Genomic DNA, 19920 nt, shown 5'->3' on the forward strand with positions numbered 1-19920 from the left:
GCTGTATCCTTAACCCACTGAGCAAGGGCAGGGACTGAACCCGCAACCTCATGGTTCCTAGTTGGATTCGTTAACCACTGCGCCACGACAGGAACTCCGGTCCCTAAAAATCTTGCTGGAGTTATTAGTAAAGAGGAGTTTTTTTAAAGTTTCCCTAGATTTTTGCAGATTCTTTGCAAATTCTTTTGACTTCTGTGCTTGGTTATGGAAGGATGTGTTTTAATGCATTTCTTTATCAATTATTTTTCTTCCGACGTTACGAAGAGTATATGTTTAGTGTTTAGAGAACTTTTTTTTTTTTTTCTTTTAGGGCTGCACCCACTGCATATGGAGTTTCCCAGGCTAGGGGTCGAATCAGAGCTACAGCTGCTGGCCTCCGCCACAGCCACAGCCACGCCAGATCCAAGCCATGTCTCCAACCCACACCAAAGCTCATGGCAATGCCAGATCCTTAACCCACTGATTGAGGCCAGGGATCGAACCCGAAACCTCATGATTCCTAGTTGGATCATTTCCTCTGTGCATAATAGTCTTCAGAGAACTTTAAACTCACATATTTGTCACTTTAGGTGAATGTAATTCGAGGTAGAACATCTGCTTAAAACAGTTTTAAATGGCTTATAAACTTCTTTTGGCATATATATATATATATTTTTTTTTTTTTAAGAACAGCCTACCTGAAATTTATTATCCTGTGAAATAATTTTGTAGCATTTTTGCAATTTCAGGTAATCCCTAAATTTCATCTGACTTTCATGAAATATATACCTTCTCCTATTATGTGCTAGTGCTTTAAACTGGCTCCTGAGTACAGTGCTTATTAATCCATCAGCTGCATGATGTTTTTGTTTTTTTGCTTTTTAGAGCCAAACTTGGGGCATATGGAAGTTCCCAGGCTAGGGGTAGAATTGGAGCTGCAGCTGCTGGCCACAGCCATAGCAACTCCAGATTTGAGCCTTATCTGTGACCTCAGCTGATGGGCAATGCCAGATCCTTTAACCCACTGAGCGAGGCCAGGGATTGAACCCACGTCCTCATGAATACTAGTCGGATTTGTTACCACTGAGCCACGATGGGAACTCTGCCTGATGATGATTTTGACCTAAAACCTGGCAGTGCTTACTTTTCTGTCATGGGGCACAGGTCAGGGTGTTGAATTGCCCTTGGATCACAGAGTTAACTGCATCCCCCCCACTTATCTCAACCCTGCCCTGGCAGGTAAGACCAGTTTATATTGTCCCCCTTCAAGAGTTCAGAGTACCAGGTGGATTTAGGGTTGGCATCTTACCTGGCCCTACATCCCTTCCAGCTTTTCACCCTCTGTTGGTGAGTGGGAAGAAGGGAGTTGGAGGAGATGAGACAGGAGAATACAGAATGACAGAGCTAGTTGTTCGGTGGGAACTAGGTGGGAGCTTCACCCCAAGAAGTTACAGGGTCTTTCTAGGAAACTGTTGCAGGAAAGGGAAAGAGTACTTTTTTCCTCCTGCTGAGATTAGTGTGGCTCAAGTTTTTTTGGAGGGGGGAGGCTGCACTCAAGGTTTGCAGAAGTTCCCGGGCCAGAGATTGAACCTTGCATCAGAGCAGCAGCCTGAAGCACTGCAATGATAACACCAGGTCCTTAACCCACTAGGCCACCAGGGAACTCCAAGAATGGTTTGTTTTTGTTTTTGTTTTTGTTTTTGTTTTTGTTTAAGATTTGAGGAAGGGGGTACAAAGACAGTGACAGTGGGATCTGCCTGGCTTCTTAGATCATCTAAGGGTTACGAGGTGACACTGGGGCTAGGGCCTAGATCCTTGTGGAGCTTGTCACCTGCTCACACTAATTGCTGTTCTGCATGAGAGTCACAGAACTTTATGGAACCCTAATAAGGGATTACCATTTTATATTTTTGCTCTATGGGGTTTGCGGACCAGATTGCTTCTGTCCCACCTCTACTTATATTTGGGTTTTAGATTTGGCTTCAGACTTGCGTAGGAATGTGTCACATGTTGCAGGGTATTGTCAAGTAATCACAAAAGAAATCGTGGGATTGCCCTCTGAGGGTGGTGAATATCTCTTAAACTAATAATTTAAAACATGACAGATTGTGTATAGGCAATAGCATTGCATTTTTTAATATGAGTACTTGTGTGTGTGTATACATATATGGTTTTTTGGGTTTTGTGGTTTTTTTTGTTTTTGTTTTTTAGGGCCACACCCACAGCTTATGGAAGTTCCCAGGCTAGGGGGTCTAGTCGGAGCTACAGTTGCCAGCCTACACCACAGCTCATGGCAATGCCAGATCTTTAACCCACTGAGCAAGGCCAGGGATCGAACCCGAAACCTCATGGTTCCTAGTCGGATTCGTTTCCCCTCCACCACGACAGGAACCTCCATCATGAGTACTTGTATTAAATAGCCCTCATATATCAAAGCTTCCATTATTAGATTGAGCAAGAGTTTTTATTTTTTTCCCCCTCAGTTCTGTCTCTGGCACCTAGAAGATTCCCTGACATTGGATGCTTGGGAAATATGTATTGAGTAAATGAATAGAATTTTTTGTTTGTTTTTTGACAGTAATATATGTCTCCTAGGCCGCTGGGTTTGGGTGTGTAATAGGAGAAGACAGGAGGCATTCTTAGAGTTTTTCAGAAAAAATTTATACAGCTTTATTTTTGATAAAGTATGTAATTTTAGTTAGAATTTTTGAAAAATTTTATGGCTGCATATGGTAGTTCCCACACCAGGGATTGAGACTGAGCCACAGCTGTGACCCAACCAGCAGCTCTGGCTACACTGGATCCTTTAACCCACTGCACCAGAGTGGGGATCCAACCAATACCTCTGTGCCAACTTGAGCCACTGCAGTTATCCCACTGCACCACAGAGGGAACTCCTATTTAGAAAATATGCTGCCCGTTGACAGTCACTGGGAGGCAGTTGTAACTTGATCACACTAACGACTTTCTAGGTCAAATTGCAGGTGTAGATTGGCGGGATGATTATGTGAGCAGACAATGAAAATGGTTGCTGAGGGGCCAGGATGGACTTTGAATGTGAAGTGAGCCATCAGCGTAGCTGTTCTTAATTTTCAAGTCAGATTTGAGGAGGCTGAAGCGCCATTGAGGGAGGGAACCTTTGGGATCTAGGCTGTCGGGGCAGGAGGGTGCTGATAGGGCTCTGAGGTCAGTCTGCAGGTGCCTGTGCAAGCGGGGCTCTTCCCAGCAGACCCCTGCCTTGGCAGGGCAGCGAGGCCACTCTTGGAGTTGCTTCCCGTTCTCACCTTGGGAGCACAGCCCAGCCATTTCTTGGGCTCACACAGTTTTCCTACCCATCTTTGCAACTTTTTATTTTGAAACATTTCAAACATTTCATTTTCAAACATTCAGTGGAAAAGTTGCAAAGGCAAGACAGTGAGTGAATATATCCTTCACATAGATTTGCCACTAGTTAACATTTTATCACATTTGCTTTTTCTTTCTCTGTAAATGTACATATATATATTTTTTTTTTCTCTTTCTTTTGTCTTTTTTAGGGCTGCTCCTGCGGCATATAGAGGTTCCCAGGTTTGGGGTCCGATCAGAGCTACAACCGCCAACGCCGCAGCAATTCCATATCCAAGCCAAGTTTGCAACCTACACTGCAGCTCACGGCAGTGCTGAATCCTTAACCCACTGAGCAAGACCAGGGATCCAACCTGCATCCTCATGGATACTTGTCAGATTCGTTTTCACTGAGCCATGACGGGAACTCTGCCCTTTGACTTCTAATATTTTCATGTGTCTCTTAAGAACATGGACATTATTTTAAATAATTGTGGTCTGATTGTCAATGCAGGAAATTTAGCATTGCTCTACTGCTGTTACTAATGTATATCCTGTAGTCACATACTGCCAGTTGTCCCCATGATGCCCTTTAGAGAAAGGGCATTTTCTTGTTCTGTACACTGTTGCAGCTTTATAGCAAGTCTTGAAATCTGGCTGTGTATGTCTGCTAATGTGGTTGTTCTTTTCCAGGGTGTCTGGGCTAATGTATGTTGGGTTTGATTTATATTTTCCTGATGTGGATTATGTAATCATTTTTCTATGTAGTTAGGTTGCTGTTCATACTCCATTTTAGTGCTTTTCCCCATCTTTGTTGACGTATTTTTCTGTTTTTGTATGTGTGACACTGAGTGGTTCCAAGAGTTAAAACTATGCAGAGCGATACTCAGAAGTGTCATCTTGTCCCCTCTCTACCCCCGTCCCTCCCCCTGCTCTAGGAGACTGCTTGGCTTGGTTTCTGCTTTAGCCTTCCTGAGTTTGTTTTTTTGTAAAAAAATAAGCATATAGACATACATGTGTATGTTTATATATGTATGTCTTTTTTTCTACACAGAAGTTAGGGTGCCATATATGCTCTTTTGCAGTTTGCTTTTTTTACTTACCATGTACTGGAAATCACTTTAAGTGCTTGGAGATGTTCTCATTCCTTTTGCAGCTGCAGAGCAGCCAGTACTTAATAAGCTCCATCTTGGCTGGAGGCTCAGAGCAAATAGTAAACTCGAACTCTTTGTAGCACACTTATCTCTGGGCCTTCCTTTCTACCCTGGTAGGAGAGCAGACTATAAACTCAGGACAGTTTGTGGGTGGGTAGGAGCAGAAAATGTTTTTCTGTTCCACGTTTGACTGTTTGGGACTCATCAGCCTTGAGAACATTAACAGTTTGGAGAGCGGGGCAATGGGAAGAAAAAGCATTCAGGGTTATCAGTATTTCCTTCTATTTAGTGGGTCTTTTCCTTAGTGCCCCCTTTCCTATGTTTCGTGTGAGGTAGTGTGCTAACCAGTGTGCCTTGCAGCTGGTAATGAGTGTCTATCATGCTTTCACTCAGTCTTTCCCTCTAAAACAGGTCGCCCGGGAGAGTGGCCCGCCCCACATGAAGAGCTTTGTGACCAGGGTGTCAGTTGGGGAGTTTGTAGGGGAAGGTGAAGGGAAGAGCAAGAAGATTTCAAAGAAAAACGCTGCTATAGCTGTTCTTGAGGAGCTGAAGAAGTTACCGCCTCTGCCTACAGTGGAGCGAGTGAAGCCCAGAATCAAAAAGAAAACAAAGTCTATAGTCAGGGTAAGAACTTGTCCGAACACAGGGTGTTTTCATTGCCTGAAGATATTTGGGGCCTTAAAAGGCTGGCACGAGAGGTCAGGAGCTGGCACTCACACACCAGGCCTATGGGAGTCTTTTCAGGGGCCACCTTGTGCCACGCTTATAGAAGCCCCAGGTTCGCAACCACAGGGACGCTGTGCTGGGTTCAGTGCAGACCCTGCAGGCAGACATGTGCATCTGATGTGAGCACGGCGAGGGGGGGCATGTCCTGTCGGCAGCCGCAGTGCCCATCTGTGGGGTGAATAGTTACACTGTGCTGCTTCCGTCTCATTGCCCGCTGCACGGTTCTGCACAGGCAGGAGGTTCCTGGGCAGAGACGTGTCCAGGAAGGGGTGAGAGTTTCCCTGTACACCTTCTTATTCTTTTGGATTTTTGAGTCATGCGAATGGACCAATGGAAAATTACACTATCCCCCACCCTCCTTAGGAAGGGACAGGGTCCTTTTGGGGACATCCATGAATGCCAGAAACTGTTCTGTTGTGATTGTCAATATGTAGTTTCATGTTGTATCAAAATCCAAATTTTTCTTACAAGTTAGCATTCTATACATATGAAAGTTGGCGTATTCTTTTGTAGTTTCCTTTTTCCACTTAGTGTATCCTAGAATCAGTCCTTACTGGTGAGTGGGTAAGGATTTATTGGCACTGAAGGTGGCCACCAGGAAGTAACTGGAATTCTTGGGTTTTTTCCTTGAACATATTCAAATGCTTGAATATATTTTTTTAAATGGTTTCTGGATTTTTTTTTCTTTTTTTTTTTTTTTGCCACATCTGCAGTATGAGCATACAAGTATCAGCTGTCATGTCCCGCTCTCTGAATTGGCAAGGTCCTTTCTGTGACTAACGTGGCCCATGGTTTCTACATTAATTGTTCCTCAGTTACAGAGCACCCAGGAGTATGGCCAGGGGATGAACCCCATTAGCAGACTGGCCCAGATCCAGCAGGCGAAAAAGGAGAAGGAGCCGGAGTACCTGCTCCTCACCGAGCGAGGCCTCCCGCGCCGCCGTGAGTTTGTGATGCAGGTGGGTCTGCGGGGTTGTGGGCGGCCCTTCTGACTGCCCCCCATCTCGGGGCCTGAGGAGGCCCAGGGCCTTCCCCAGGAGGCCAGGTCTCGTGGGCCATTCCCTGCCCCCAGAGGTTACTGTTATGAAGACCATGTTGCTTGCAGTAATTTGACACCTTAAGGCGTGTGCCTGTCTCCACACATGTGCTGCTGCACCAGCAGGTGGGAGCTTGGACACTCCTCGGCCGCTTAGAAGAGTAGTGGGGAGACATTTTTGTTGTTGTTATTTCTTGAAAACTTATATTGTTCTTTTCACTAGTTTGATAAAATATAAAGCATCTATTATAATTTGAATTTAGTAGTCTTCTCTGGTGAAAAATGGAATACTTAACTCTTTGTAGCAGTTTACCACTTAGAAAGCACCATCAGGTAACCGGCTGTATTTCACCTCCCCAGTTAGAGGGCAAGAAAAGAATGATCCTTTCACTGTACAAGAGGGGGGTTCAGCTTGCTGAGAGGCTGGGTGATTTGCCCAGGATTAAATGGCTGGTAGATGCCAGTGGGGGATTCAACCCCAGGTCCCTCTTGACAGGCCAGGGAAGGTTTCCTTGACTCTCTTTTGTATCCCAGGGCTTTTGGTTTGGGGCTGCAGTCAAGACTGGCTTGGAAGATTATAAGCAGGGATGGGTACTGGAATGTGTTTACAACCAGCTCTTAGGAGAGGCAGTGTGCTGGGAGGAGGGTGTGTGTGGAGATGTGTGCACGTGTATGCACACATCCTATACCTGCTCGTTCCTGATAGGAAGGAAGTGGAGCACACAGTTTACCAATAGGACGTAATACTCTTTGTTGTAAACGTCACACACCTGAAGCTTGAGTGTGCCATCACCAGTAGCAGTGTTATAAAAGGGGATGCCCATGAATGCTTTATTCCTGTCCAGTTCAGCAGGGAGGTTTGCTCATGTCATTGTCAAACGAGCATGGCACTAGTGGGAGTCTCAGCTGAGAATTCTGTTTGTGTTAGCTTGATTGAAGTAAAACAACAAAGATATGTCAGGACTTCACTTATTTTAAATGATATGAATGAATGGCTTCTTTGCGGAATGAAATAATTTTCTGAGACTGGAAGTTTCAGTTTTTCATTTTTATTTTATTTGTTTATTGCTTATTAGGGCCAAACCTGCAGCACATGGAGGTTCCCAGGCTAGGATCTGCATTGGAGCTGTTGCTGCCAGTCTACACCACAGCCACAGCAATGCAGGATCCGAGCTGTGTCTGCAGCTTACACCACAGCTCACGGCAATGCCAGATCCTTAACCCACTGAGGGAGGCCATGGATCAAACCTGCAACTTAGTGGTTTACTAGTCATAGTCAGATTCATTTCTGCTGTGCCACAATGGGAACGCCTTTTTTTTTTTTTGCTTTTTAGGGCCACACCCATGGCATATGGAAGTTCCCAGGCTAGGGGTCTAGTTGGAGCTGTAGCTCCTGGCCTACACCACAGCCATAGATACATAGGATCCTTAACCCACTGAGTGAGGCCAGGGATCAAACCCACATTCTCCTGGGTACTAATCAGGTTTGTTAACCGCTGAGCCACAACAGCAACTCCCCCCCCCCTTTTTTTTTGTTTTTTGTCTTTTTTGCTATTTCTTTGGGCCGCTCCCACGGCACATGGAGGCTCCCAGGCTAGGGGTTGAATTGGAGCTGCAGCCGCTGGCCCACACCACAGCCACAGCAACGCAGGATCCAAGCCGCTTCTGCAACCCACACCACAGCTCACAGCAACACCGGATTGTTAACCCACTGAGCAAGGGCAGGGACCGAACCCGCAACCTCATGGTTCCCAGTCGGATTCATCAACTACTGTGCCACGACGGGAACTCCGCCTCCCCCCCCTTTTTTAAAGTTTCCGTTTTTTAGGCTTTTTTGGGGGGTGGGGGTTCACATCCACAGCTTGTGGAAGTTCCCAGGCCAGGGATTGAACCCGTGCCATAGCAGTGATGCAAGCTATTACAATGCCAACACTGGATCCTTAACTCACTGCCGCAAGAGAGATCTTTAATCTGCATTATTAATTTTTTCACCATCACCTAAGATTAAGAGTAGACAATCAGCAGAACAGCTTAGGAGTTCCTGCTGTTGACTCAGTGGGTTAATGATCTGGCTTGTCTTTGTGGAGGCACTGGTTTGATCCCCAGCCTGGCACAGTGGGTTAAGGATCCAGCATTGCTGCAGATGTGGTATCAGTCACAGCTCCACCTTGGATTCGATCCCTGGCCCAGGAAATTCCTTGTGCTGTGGGTGTGGCTGAAAAAGAAAAAAGAAAAAGGGCTTGGGGAAAAAAACAGAACAGCTTAATCCTTGATACATAGTATTTGCAGGTTTCTGTGGTGTAAGTATTTCCACCGTGGCCATTTTTCCTCTGGTCACAGAGTTGGAGAGAGACGTGTAACTGCATGTTGCCACCAGGCACATACAGGGGTGAAGAACCTCCAAAGCGTGATGCATCGTCATAAGACGGAGTCCAGTTAGGAAGCGATGAGCTTCAAGTACTTATCACCTCTGTTAAAATGATGTATTTAATTACAAGCTTATATCATTGAATGTTTAAGAATAGCTACCTTTGGTGTTCCCTCTATGGTGCATTGGGTTAAGAATCTGACCAGGTCTCTTGGGATGCTGCAGAGGTGGGAGGTTGATCCCTGGCACAGTGGATTAAAGGATCTGTTGCCTAAGCTGCCTGCCACATAAGTCACAACTGCAGCTGGGATTCAGTCCCTAGCCTAGAAACTTACCCCATTTTCTGCAGGCGAAATTAAAAAAAAAAAAAAAAAGTACCTTTAACAGCTAGCGCTCCAAATTCCTGAATATTTCATAATAGAATCTTGCAGTCGGGTGCAAGCCAGCTCTAGGGCACCAGTGTTAAGCCATCCAGCTTCTGACCATTTTGGGTTCTTCTGCCAGCCTGTCAGTTCTCCACTGATCTTTATTCTCAAGGTTTAGGCACCGATCTGAGTCCCACTTCTTTTTGCAGGTGAAGGTGGGAAACCACACTGCAGAAGGATCCGGCACCAATAAGAAGGTGGCGAAACGCAATGCAGCCGAGAACATGCTGGAGATCCTTGGTTTCAAAGTCCCACAGGCTCAGCCCACCAAACCAGCCCTCAAATCCGAGGAGAAGGTGATTGCTTGGGGCACTCTGTCCTTGCCCTAATTGCTAGTTGCAAGGTGACCCTACCACATCCAAGGGGACTCTGGCTTCTCTAGGGCTAAGTTTCCTCCTCCTGGCCTAAAGCTGCCCTGTGCCCAGAAAGGGAGTTGCATGTCCATGGCTCCAGGCAGGGCTCTGGGTTAAGTGCTTACTGTTTCAGTATCTTTGTGGTCTGGGATGCTTTGCTGGAGGGCAGCTTGCTCCTCTCATTTGTGGGATGATGTGTAATTGGACTTGAATTTAATGAGAGTGTGATTCTGTTATCATTTGTGCTCTTAGGGTGAGGCATGCAAAAAAGACTCATCACCTGTGGGTGTTCATTTGTTGTGGATCAGGCTTTGGATTTTCTGGGACACTGAGCCAGTGTGATCCAGTTTATAGATTTGGAATTTCTTTTCTTGTACGAATTGAGTGTTAAATTATCCTGTATTGAAAAACTGCACTTATGCCAAGATTGGTAAACAGTCCCTCAGTGAAACCCTTGGCTGACCTTGTTTCCAGGATAAACTTGAAAATACTGGGCCTGATTCATTCATGTCTGCCAGTCCTATCAGTAGAGAGATACAGCATCATCTGTAGCCACATAGCCAGTAACTGGGATCCCAGACACTCATCAGAGAATCTGTAGTGGTCCTGGACTTGGCTTTTGGGTTTTTCATTCCAAAATAGGCAAGTTTAGTTTGCCTTTTCAGAAAGGATACCTTGTGTTTGGCAAAACTTTTATCTAGTAACATTTATCTAGTAACATTTATTATTATTTATCTAGTAACATTTCCCCCCACGTGTGCTGTATTTGGATATGTCACCTTATCTTTTAGTTGGACATGTGCTCCAGGAGGTAGTCTTTAATTGTTTAGCTTCAACCTAAAAGTTTTTTTTCTTGGTCAGCTCTCTCAGTCTAACATGTTCTGGCTGCTGATTAAATGTCCCCCTGTCTTCTCGTGAGCACAGAGCAGAGGTCCCCTTTGTTAGAGGCTGTTCCTGGACAGCTGATGGGACTGAGGGCATGTGCTGGGAGAAGGCAGGAGGCTTTGCCAGGGGGACGTCCGGCAGCACCAGCAGAGCGGTACCTTGGCTCTGGGGGAGGGCGCTTCTGCCATTTGCCCTTGTGTTTTAAAAGTTGAAAAAACGGAGTTCCCATCGTGGTATAGCTGAAACGAATCTGACTAGAACCCTGAGGTAGCAGGTTCAATCCCTGGCCTCGCTCAGTGGGTTAAGGATCTGGCGTTGTCGTGAGCTGTGGTGTAGGCTGGCAGCTGTAGCTCTGATTCAACCCCTAGCCTGGAAACTTCCATACTCCGTGGGTGCGGCCCTAAAAAGCAAAAAAAAAAAAAAAAAGGTTTAAAAACCAGCATTACTGCTGGTTGGAATTTGTGTCATTTTGGACAGCAGGAGCTAATCACTAATTTTTCAACAGTTTGATTGATTGTCATTGCCTTTCTTCTTCTTCTTTTAAAGACACCCATAAAGAAACCAGGGGATGGAAGAAAAGTAACCTTTTTTGAACCTGGCTCTGGGGATGAAAACGGGACTAGTAAGTGTGATGTTAACCTGTCTTGACCTGAGTGTGATCCTGGGCTTCACGTGGTTCCCAGTAAACGAGCATCCGTCTTGGGCCTGCACGAGCCCTGTGCCGAGAGGGCCGGTGTGGGATTGTACATCTTTCCAGACAGCACATGTGGACTTGTGTTGATTTGTCGTGTGTCCCTCCCTCTCCAGGCAATAAAGAGGACGAGTTTAGGATGCCTTATCTTAGTCATCAGCAGCTGCCTGCTGGAATTCTTCCCATGGTGCCTGAGGTTGCCCAGGCCGTAGGGGTCAGTCAAGGACATCACACCAAAGACTTCACAAGGGTGGCTCCAAATCCTGCCAAGGCCACGGTAACTGCCATGATAGCCCGTGAATTGTTGTATGGGGGCACCTCGCCTACAGCCGAGACCATTTTAAAGAATAACATCTCTTCAGGCCACGTACCCCATGGACCCCTCACGAGACCGTCCGAGCAGCTGGACTATCTCTCCAGAGTCCAGGGATTCCAGGTAACTGTGAGGCCTGAGTTGTGTCCTGTACCTCAGTGCAGTCATCTCTGCTTCCTCGCAGATCTGAGTACCTCGTTTGTGGTTTTGTTGTTGTTGTTAGGGCCGCACCCACGGCATTTGGAAGTTCCTAGGCTAGGAGTCAAATTGGATCTACATCTGCCGGCCTACACCACAGCGACAGCAAGGTGGGATCCAAGCCGCATCTGTGACCCACACCACAGCTCACGGCAATGCAGGATCCTTAACCCACTGAGCAAGGCCAGAGATCGAATCCACAGCCTCTTGGATATTAGTCGGGTTTCTTTCCTCTGAGTCACGATGGGAACTCCACTGCCTTTTTTTTTTTTTAAATCAAAATCTTTGTTCAGGGGGATGGTTGGGGGAGGTTGGTCAAGGGTGGTCCTGGGGTCAGGGAGGGGGGTGGTGCTGCTGTGGAAGGTAGTGGCAGCCTGGATGGTAAGAGAATCCTCAACCTTTGGTAGTAACATTTTAACAATCCAGACCAACCATATTAACAAAGCCTCTAATTCGGCGGTAGTTACACATTTAGACTTCAGTGAGCACAGACTCCTTGTGCTGGCCCTTTCTGCCTGGTAGGAAGGACGTGGCTTCTTCCAGAGTAAGGTTTTTGAGTAGAATCTAGGTACCTGGAAGAGTCTGTTAACTGGGGCCCTGGTAACCTGCCTTCAGCCCAGGTGCCTCTTGGCCCCTCCGACATCTCTTGTGCCTGTTGAGCAGGAGTTGGTGTAGACAGGTCACTCCAGGGAGAGAGGAGTTTTGTCTGCTGGGCCCGGAGCCGAGGCCCTGTCCCTTTCCCCGCTTCCCTAGCCTTGCCTTGGTTTTCTTTTCCCCTTTAGGTTGAATACAAAGACTTCCCCAAAAACAACAAGAACGAATTTGTATCTCTTATCAACTGCTCCTCTCAGCCGCCCCTGATCAGCCATGGTATTGGAAAGGATGTGGAGTCCTGCCACGACATGGTACGTTTCCCACACGGTGCGCTGGCTCAGGCAAAGGCTCTCTTCTAGACTCTGACAGTGGCTGGTCTCACAGATTCCATACGTCGGAAGCCTTTTTTCTTAGGTTACTGCCTTAACTTCTCACTCTGTTTATCAGAACTCTCGGCTTTGGCCGAGCCCTCTCCTCCCTTCCCTTGCTGACCTGGCAGGGAGACTTGGATCCTGGACCCTCTCCAGATGCTGTATTCAGTTCATTTCTTATTGAAACAAGGAGTAGCAGGGCCAAGTGCTGGCACCTTAAAAAGCCCCTTGTTTTGGTGTTCTGTTCAGATGAAATTATTGTTGTAAGAAATATTACAAACCAAGGAAAGGAACTGATTAATTTACACAGACTGGCATATTCACCTGGTGGAGTATAATGCATCCATCACATTAATGTCACTGAAAGTAATGCATTCTAACAAGGAACCATGGTAGGCTTTTTAATTTTTTTAAATTTATTCTTTGACCACGTCCATGGCATGTAGAAATGCCTGCGCCAGGGATAGAACCCCATCACAGCAGTGACCCAAGTCACTGCACTGACAGTGCCAGATCCTTAACCTGCTGAGCTGCAAGGGAACTCTATGATAGACTGTAATTTAATTTTTGTCTTTTGTCTTTTTAGGGCCGCACCCACAGCTATGGAGGTTCCCAGGCTAGGGGTCTAATTGGAGCTACAGCTGCTGGCCTGCAGCATGGCCAGATCTGAGCCATGTCTGTGACCTACACCACAGCTCCCGGCAACTCTGGATCCTTAACCCACTGAGCAAGGCCAGGGATTGAATCCGAAACCTCATGGTTCCTAGTCGGACTCGTTTCTGCTGTGCCATGACAGGAATTCCACAACCTCTGTTATTTTATAGCAGGATATGAACTTTGTACAGGCTGGTGACCACAAGATTAAAAATACTAGAAGGCAGTATATATAAAACTAACAGAGGTTGTGGTTCAGTGAGGTAACCATGCGCAACTTTTTCTTTTTGGCCACACCCGTGGCGTATTGAAGTTCCCAGGCCAGGGGCTGAACCTGAGCCACAACTGTTCTCTCTGCACAGTTCTCTCCACTGCGCAGAGAGAACACCAGCTCCTTAACCCGCTGCACCACAGTGGCTCCTGGATAATTTTTTTTTTTTTTTTTTACATTTTTGGCTAAGAAGTTAAACATGAGAAAGTGTTATTTAGTGAGAACACCAGTTTTGTGGGGCAGTAGGAGAATCCCTCACCTCCTTATTCAGCATCTTTTGACCGTGGTCCTGAACAGTAGCCGTGTTTTAACTTTTCTCTCCATTCCTGCTAGGCTGCACTGAACATTTTAAAGTTGCTGTCTGAGTTGGACCAACAAAATACAGAGATGCCAAGAACAGGAAATGGACCAATGTCTGTGTGAGTCAGCCGATTATATGAAAAGCAGTTCTGTTCCTCCTTTGCATTAAATTCAAATCGTGTGCTCACTGGTGAAACACTCATCTCAGTCACTCTGTCATTCCCCTGAAAGCCTTCCTTAAGCAGAGAGCTCTTTTTCTCCAATTTTGAATAACATTCGCATGGCTCGGATTTATTTTAAAAAGGTGTACCCAGTGCTAAATCTTGCCCTCATGCAGTCCTCATCTGTATCATTCTCTCCACCCAGAGATAACATTTTTATTGTTTCTTGTGTTCCCTTCCTATGTTTCTTTGTGCAAATATATTTCTTTCCTTATCTTCTCCCCCCCGCCCCCGAGATAATGTACGATAGACATATTACGTATACACACACACACATACACACGCACGCACGCACGCACGCACACACTCTCCTTTGCTATTTCCACTTGTAGTGTATTGGGGAAAACTTTAATCCAGTTATAAACTGGGGCCTGGGCTATTAGACTTGTGTCTGCTAATTTCATTGTTAATATGGCTTACTTTTCTTAAATTTCAAAACTTGGGTCATTTCTATTTTTTTCCTTTTCCTTAAAGGTGTGGGAGGTGCTGAACCTTATGGCCACATGAACCATTGAAAAATCCCAACATATATACTGAAAATATTGAAACTGCTTTGAAAATTTGGAATTTCTGATACCTCCAGTGGGCCGAGAGACATGATGGTTAAAGGACTGGAGACAGCAGTGGTGACCAAGGCGGGAACATGAGTGGCTGCTGCTGGGGGCGGGGTGGGGCGGGCCTGCCAGGCAGCCCTAGCGCCACTGGGAAACCAGCAGGTCCGTACCCCAGGCACCTCAGTGCTTGGTTTTAGTAGTTTTTTTTTTGGTTTTGGGGTTTTTTTTTCCTTGCTGTGTGAAAGAAGCAGAAAGCACGACTCCTCAAACTGGCTCACTCAAACACTTTGGGACAAATCCTGGACACCCACACTGGAGCGAGGCCTTAGTCTGAAAGCACCAGAGAAAATCAGATGCTTCCTCCTCAGCGCAAGTTGACCTTCTTGGCGTGCTCTGGCCCACCACCTCCCGCGGTACCCACACCGTCGCCACTGCTCTCTTCCAAAAGAGATATGTATTCTTAGTTTCATTACTTTCTTTTGATTGAAATGACACTATATAAATTTTCATTTGAGAGTTTCTCAATTGTATCTAGTTACATAGCACAGTTTAGAAACTTGTCTGAGACTGACTTTATCAGTAACATAACCGGCAAAGATCATATCCATGTGTATGTGGTTATACGTTTTTACTTCATTGGACCTGCCCAGGACCATTTCAGTGATGCAAATTGTGTGGCCTCCGGTTTAGCTGAAACAGTCCTGGACTTCTCAGAACCCTTGGTGAAGTCTCCCACAGTTGTATAAATTGAACAGTTTAGGAATTTTAAACTTTAAATGATCATCTGGTTCCTTTTCTATTTTATTTTTGTTTATGCAGCAGGACAAACAAATGAACTCTGATCTTTGTTTCAAAGACTATTAAAAATTGTGTGTATGTACATGACTCTTGAGGACACAGCTTTCACTACACTACAGGATATGATCTCATGTAGCACATATACAACTGCAGATTGATCTTCCTTGAGTGCTTTACACTGTTGATTACATCTCCATGTAGGGCTGAAAAGAATGACCCATGTTTATCTCTAACTGTGTTGCTTTGGATGTTGTGTTGCTGTGCACAGACACGTGTGCAGCGAGGTCCTGCATATGGTCCAGATGAAGAGCACGGTAGCCTTGCGAGTTAAGTACTGCTTCCATTTTTTCTCCCCATGGAATGTAAGTAAAACTTAAGTGTTTGTCACCAATAAATGGTAATACTAAATTTTTTTTTGTTAATTTATTCTCCAATGCCACTACTGCCAGGTTGGTCCCTCCCAACCTGTCCCCTTTTGTTATTTTTAAGAAAAAACTTTGTAATGCTTGTGATTCCATTTGGGCAAAACTCTGAAGCTCTGAAATAACTTTATATCAAACCATTGATCAATAAACAGCTACTAATGAATTTCAGTCCTGTTGAGCAGTAACTAACGCAGTAAGGGAAGATGTGAGTGAGGGCACGGAAGCATGGTGTGGGGGGCACCGCTGCCAGGGAGAGGCGTGTGGGCACCCAGGTGAAGGGAGGCGCCTCTCCTGTGCACCTGACATTGTCACCTGAAGAAATGACCAATAGGAGGAGAGGGGCTTCCCGGTCACTTCCTCAGACGCCTTTGCTGTCAGAGTAAAGGTGCAGTATTTCCTTCTGGCCAGGCTGCAGAGTGAGCTAGTGGCTTTCTGTGTTTTAATTTTAGAAGATGCTCATTAAGGTGGTCCATTTTATAAAACCAGCCTACAAACTGGACTGCAAGAATAACTGGAAGTGATCAGAAGGTTATGGAAAATGCTGAAGAGGTAGAAGGGGACACAACTTGGCAGGGGCAAAAGCAGTGAAAGGAAAGAAGAGATGTTCCCTTCCCAGTCCTGGATTCAGCATTTCTCCAAGGAGCCCGGATGCTCTTTAGTGACAGATCACGTTTAGAAACCAAGATCTGAGAGCCACCGCCTCTGGGGTGTTGTTAGGAAATGCATCTGTGTATGTCTCTTGACTTGTTTCTCTGTGTAAAGCCATGCCTTTGAACTGATGCCTCTGGCACTCAGGTTCTTCACAGCCTTCCCTCTGTGTCTTTAGCACCTTCTCCAATATGGAGGTCATAGCCCATCCCCCGGCCTTGCCAGCCACTTCCTCCGCTTTAACACCTGCCCCTCCTGCCCCAATCCAGTCTCCCCTCCTTGCCTCAGAGTGTGTCCAGCCAGTGACGCTCCACACTGGAGGGAAGATGGGAAGGGCAGGACAGTACAGTCTTAGAAGTAATCACAGCTTCTAGCTGGCGGTTTCTTGTTGGCCCTCAACTGACAGCACTCCAGAAAGGGAGAATTCAGTGTCTATGATATTAAGAAGGATCTCCCGGTTTCTTTGACAAAGGTTTTTGGAAGGTGATCCATCTCTGGTTGCTTTGCAGAAATGTCGGGATGGGCTTGTCCTTGAATGTTCCTTCCCTGTAAACTCTCAAACCAGCCTTGCCTCTGGGAAGGCCGTGTTGCTGCCATCGCCTGCTGAGGACTCACTCAACCTGCAGGAGCTCTGTCTCGGGGGGTTTTGAGAGAACTGAGAATTGAGTGATTGCACTAAGTTTTATCCCCACATGATCTCTAAGAGTTGCAAGAGCTTTGACTCAGAACTGAACTAGATACTTCAGCCCATGGGACAATAGAGGCTTGTCCTGCTTCTAGATGACAGGCAGAAAAAGGCAGTGAGACACCTGATGAGGCAGGTGTGAGATATTGCATGTCAGCCACCATCAGAATGAGACAGACTGGTGGGCCTCTGGATGTGTGGATCCTTGGTCCTCAGAGATGAAGCTGCTTGCTCCTGGGTTCTTAGAGTAGACACACTTGGGACTTGATTGTCCCAACAGCTGCACTGACATTAGGTCATGATTTTGTAAAAGTTCCTCTTATCACAGGGAGATTTTAATGAGTAAAGATGATTTCCCCATAGCTGGATTTTGTTTTTGTTTATTGTTTTTAAAGGATTTCTTGAGCCAGAGGAATGTGAACTGTAGCTCTTAGAAAAGTGTCATTTCTGAGTCTAGGTTTCCTTCCACAGCTCCCTGAGCTAATGTGTGTGTGGCTCTGCAGCAGCGTTGGCCCGGATTGCAAGGTCTGTTCGAGATTGAAGGGAGTCTGGGATTGGTGTGAGCATTGGGAAGAGAAACCTGGCCCTTGCCAAGAATCAGTAAACTGCCCCTGCTGCTGCTGCTGCTGCTCTGGAGGCTCATGTGAGCTCAGGGCAACGTGACCACCAGGAAACTGAAGCTAGGAAACCTCCATCACTAGCATCTCTGATTTAAGTGCCTAATGTCTGTGTGCCCTTAGAAAACAAGAAAAAGTTAATGGATTTGTCAAGCACCTAAGCATTGCTGGATTGGCAAGGAGGATTTAGGCAATTTTCTTAAAATAGGCTTAAGAGGCAAAGCTAACGAAGACAGGAGGAAGAGCAGACTGTTAGAGGCGTGCCGGCAGTGCAGAATGCAAAAGGGAAAACTCGCCCGGATCCTAATGATAGTTTATCTTCCTGTCTGATTGGCTACTGCGTACTTGCAATGGTGTGTTTAATGTATATGTGGAATAACATACAAAACTAAATTTTTTTTCCCTGTCTTTTTAGGCCTGCACCTGGGAGTTCCCAGGCTAGGGGTTGAATCAGAATCCCAGCCTAAACCACAGCAGTGCCAGATCCAAGCCACGTCTGTGACCTACACCACAGATCATAGCAATGCCAGATCCTTAATGCACTGAACGGGGCCAGGGATCGAACCTGCATCTTTATGGATACTAGTCAAGTTTTTACCACTGAGCCATAACAGTAACCCCCAAAACTCCAATTTTTAAAGCTGTATTATAGTCGGGTTTTTTAGTAATTTAAATGCATCCCAATTTTTACTAGCAAAAATTATGTATGTATATTCTTTTTACAAGTATTTTTATTAAAACCTACTTTGGTGGAAATACCTACAAGGCCTGCAAGGACAAATTATAAAGCAGTTTTGTGCAGTAATTTTAAGTGACTAGTAAATTTAAAAATTTTACGTAAAAACGGTGGGGGGTTCCCATTATGGCTTAGTGCGTTCAGAATCTGACTAGCATCCGTGAGGACTTGGGTTTGATCCCTGGCCCTAGTCAGTGGGTTAAAGACCCAGTGTTGCTGTGAGCTGTGGTGGAGGTTGCAGATATGGTGGTTCCTGAGTTGCTGTGGCTGCAGAGTAGGCCAAGGGCTGCAGCTCCAATTAGACCCCTAACTGGGAACTTCCATATACCGTAGGTGTGGCCGTTTAAAAAAAAAAAAAAAAGTGGAAAAAATTGGAAGTTATCCCCCAAAGCCCTCTATCCAAACATGAATCCTCTCACTCATTTCCACCCGCTTCACTTCTCTCTTTCATGATTGTGCACAGTGCAAACACAGCAGTGCCACCCTCCAAAGCTGAGCTGCAGGGTATGCTTTGGACCACCTGGAGCCTGGGGTCCAGACAAGGTTAGATGTGGCTGTCCCCCACGCCTCCTACAGAGCCTGCCCGCTCCCGTCCAATTGGATCCAGCCTTCAGCTCACTGTGGATCTTCTCACTTCCTTAGGCTGCAGTAGAAGCAGTGATGGGGGCTCTCCCTGACCTTTGACACTGCTGAGCCTGGATGCACCTGTGGGCAGTTAGTGCCACTTTAGAAAGTAACTCTATCATAATTCTGCGTCACTTACTCAGACTGTCCTTAGCTGCCTTTTTAATTGTGTATTGGATCCAGTGGCCAAGTCTTTCTTTCCCAGGAACTGGCCCCAACGTCTCTGAGCTAACACAGGCTTTTGTTCTGTGCAGACAGATACTCCCCAAACATCTGCTCACCTGGCAGATTGTTAAGAGGGGTGCTGGCAATGCAGACTGCCTACCTGAAAACTCCCCTGGGGACCCTAACGATATCTTATTTTCCTATCTGGCTCCTTGGGTTTATGGACAAGAACAATGAAAACCAGGCTGAATCCAGCTAAGAAAACTGGGACTGCTCAGGCCTTCCCCTAGCCCAGGGATCGTGATTTTTGGCTATGTTGCATGGCTAAGTTTGGGGATGGTTAGGGCCTAGTAGTGTTTGTTGGCAATCGGTCTGTCCTTTGAGATCCCCAAAGTAGCCCTAAACCTGGCCCATCTCTTTCTAAAGTGGTCTGACAAACCTGTCACTGCTCCCCTTGGCCAGGCCCCCAATGAGGAGCAGCCTGGTAGATGATGGTGGACTCTGTGTGGCTAAGTTTGCTGTGCTGTGAGAGCACCCATCACTCCTTCACCTCCGAGAGGCCGAGCTGCTGTAATGCAGGTGGGGGAAGACTTAACAGTAAGTAGTTTCTCAGATTGTGCAGGGCTTTGAGCAACTGGATGGACCATGAGGGGAAAACCAATCCTTTTGACCTTGACTCCAAGAACACCCTCTTTTGAGGGATGCAAAAGTCAAGGCAGTGGACCTCAGGAGGAGGAAGTGCAACTTTGACACACTGCCAGGCCCAGCTCCGAGTACTGCTGACACCACTATAACTGCTGCTGTA

General features: G+C 46.2%; 1 protein-coding gene across 13 annotated transcripts in view; it reads left to right on the top strand.

The window, feature by feature from the left end:
• The window catches only part of STAU1 (staufen double-stranded RNA binding protein 1), a 65616-nt gene extending 49813 nt beyond the window's left edge, over positions 1-15803 (top strand). For 6 of the 13 annotated variants that reach the window (XM_047770900.1, XM_047770904.1, XM_047770906.1 and 3 more), the window contains 8 exons: positions 4851-5081; positions 5999-6142; positions 9162-9308; positions 10797-10872; positions 11058-11377; positions 12235-12357; positions 13676-13761; positions 14338-15803. In XM_047770900.1, the coding sequence (XP_047626856.1) occupies positions 4851-5081; positions 5999-6142; positions 9162-9308; positions 10797-10872; positions 11058-11377; positions 12235-12357; positions 13676-13761; positions 14338-14353 (1143 nt within the window). In that variant the 3' untranslated portion in view covers positions 14354-15803. Of the gene's footprint in view, positions 1-4850; positions 5082-5998; positions 6143-9161; positions 9309-10796; positions 10873-11057; positions 11378-12234; positions 12358-13675; positions 13766-14337 lie in introns of those variants that run through there. The other 7 variants (XM_047770912.1, XM_047770902.1, XM_047770908.1 and 4 more) reach the window with 4 other exon arrangements.
• Positions 15804-19920: the final 4117 nt, after the last annotated feature.

The sequence above is a fragment of the Phacochoerus africanus genome, chromosome 3 (assembly GCF_016906955.1).
Source record: "Phacochoerus africanus isolate WHEZ1 chromosome 3, ROS_Pafr_v1, whole genome shotgun sequence".
NCBI classification, from domain to species: domain Eukaryota; kingdom Metazoa; phylum Chordata; class Mammalia; order Artiodactyla; family Suidae; genus Phacochoerus; species Phacochoerus africanus.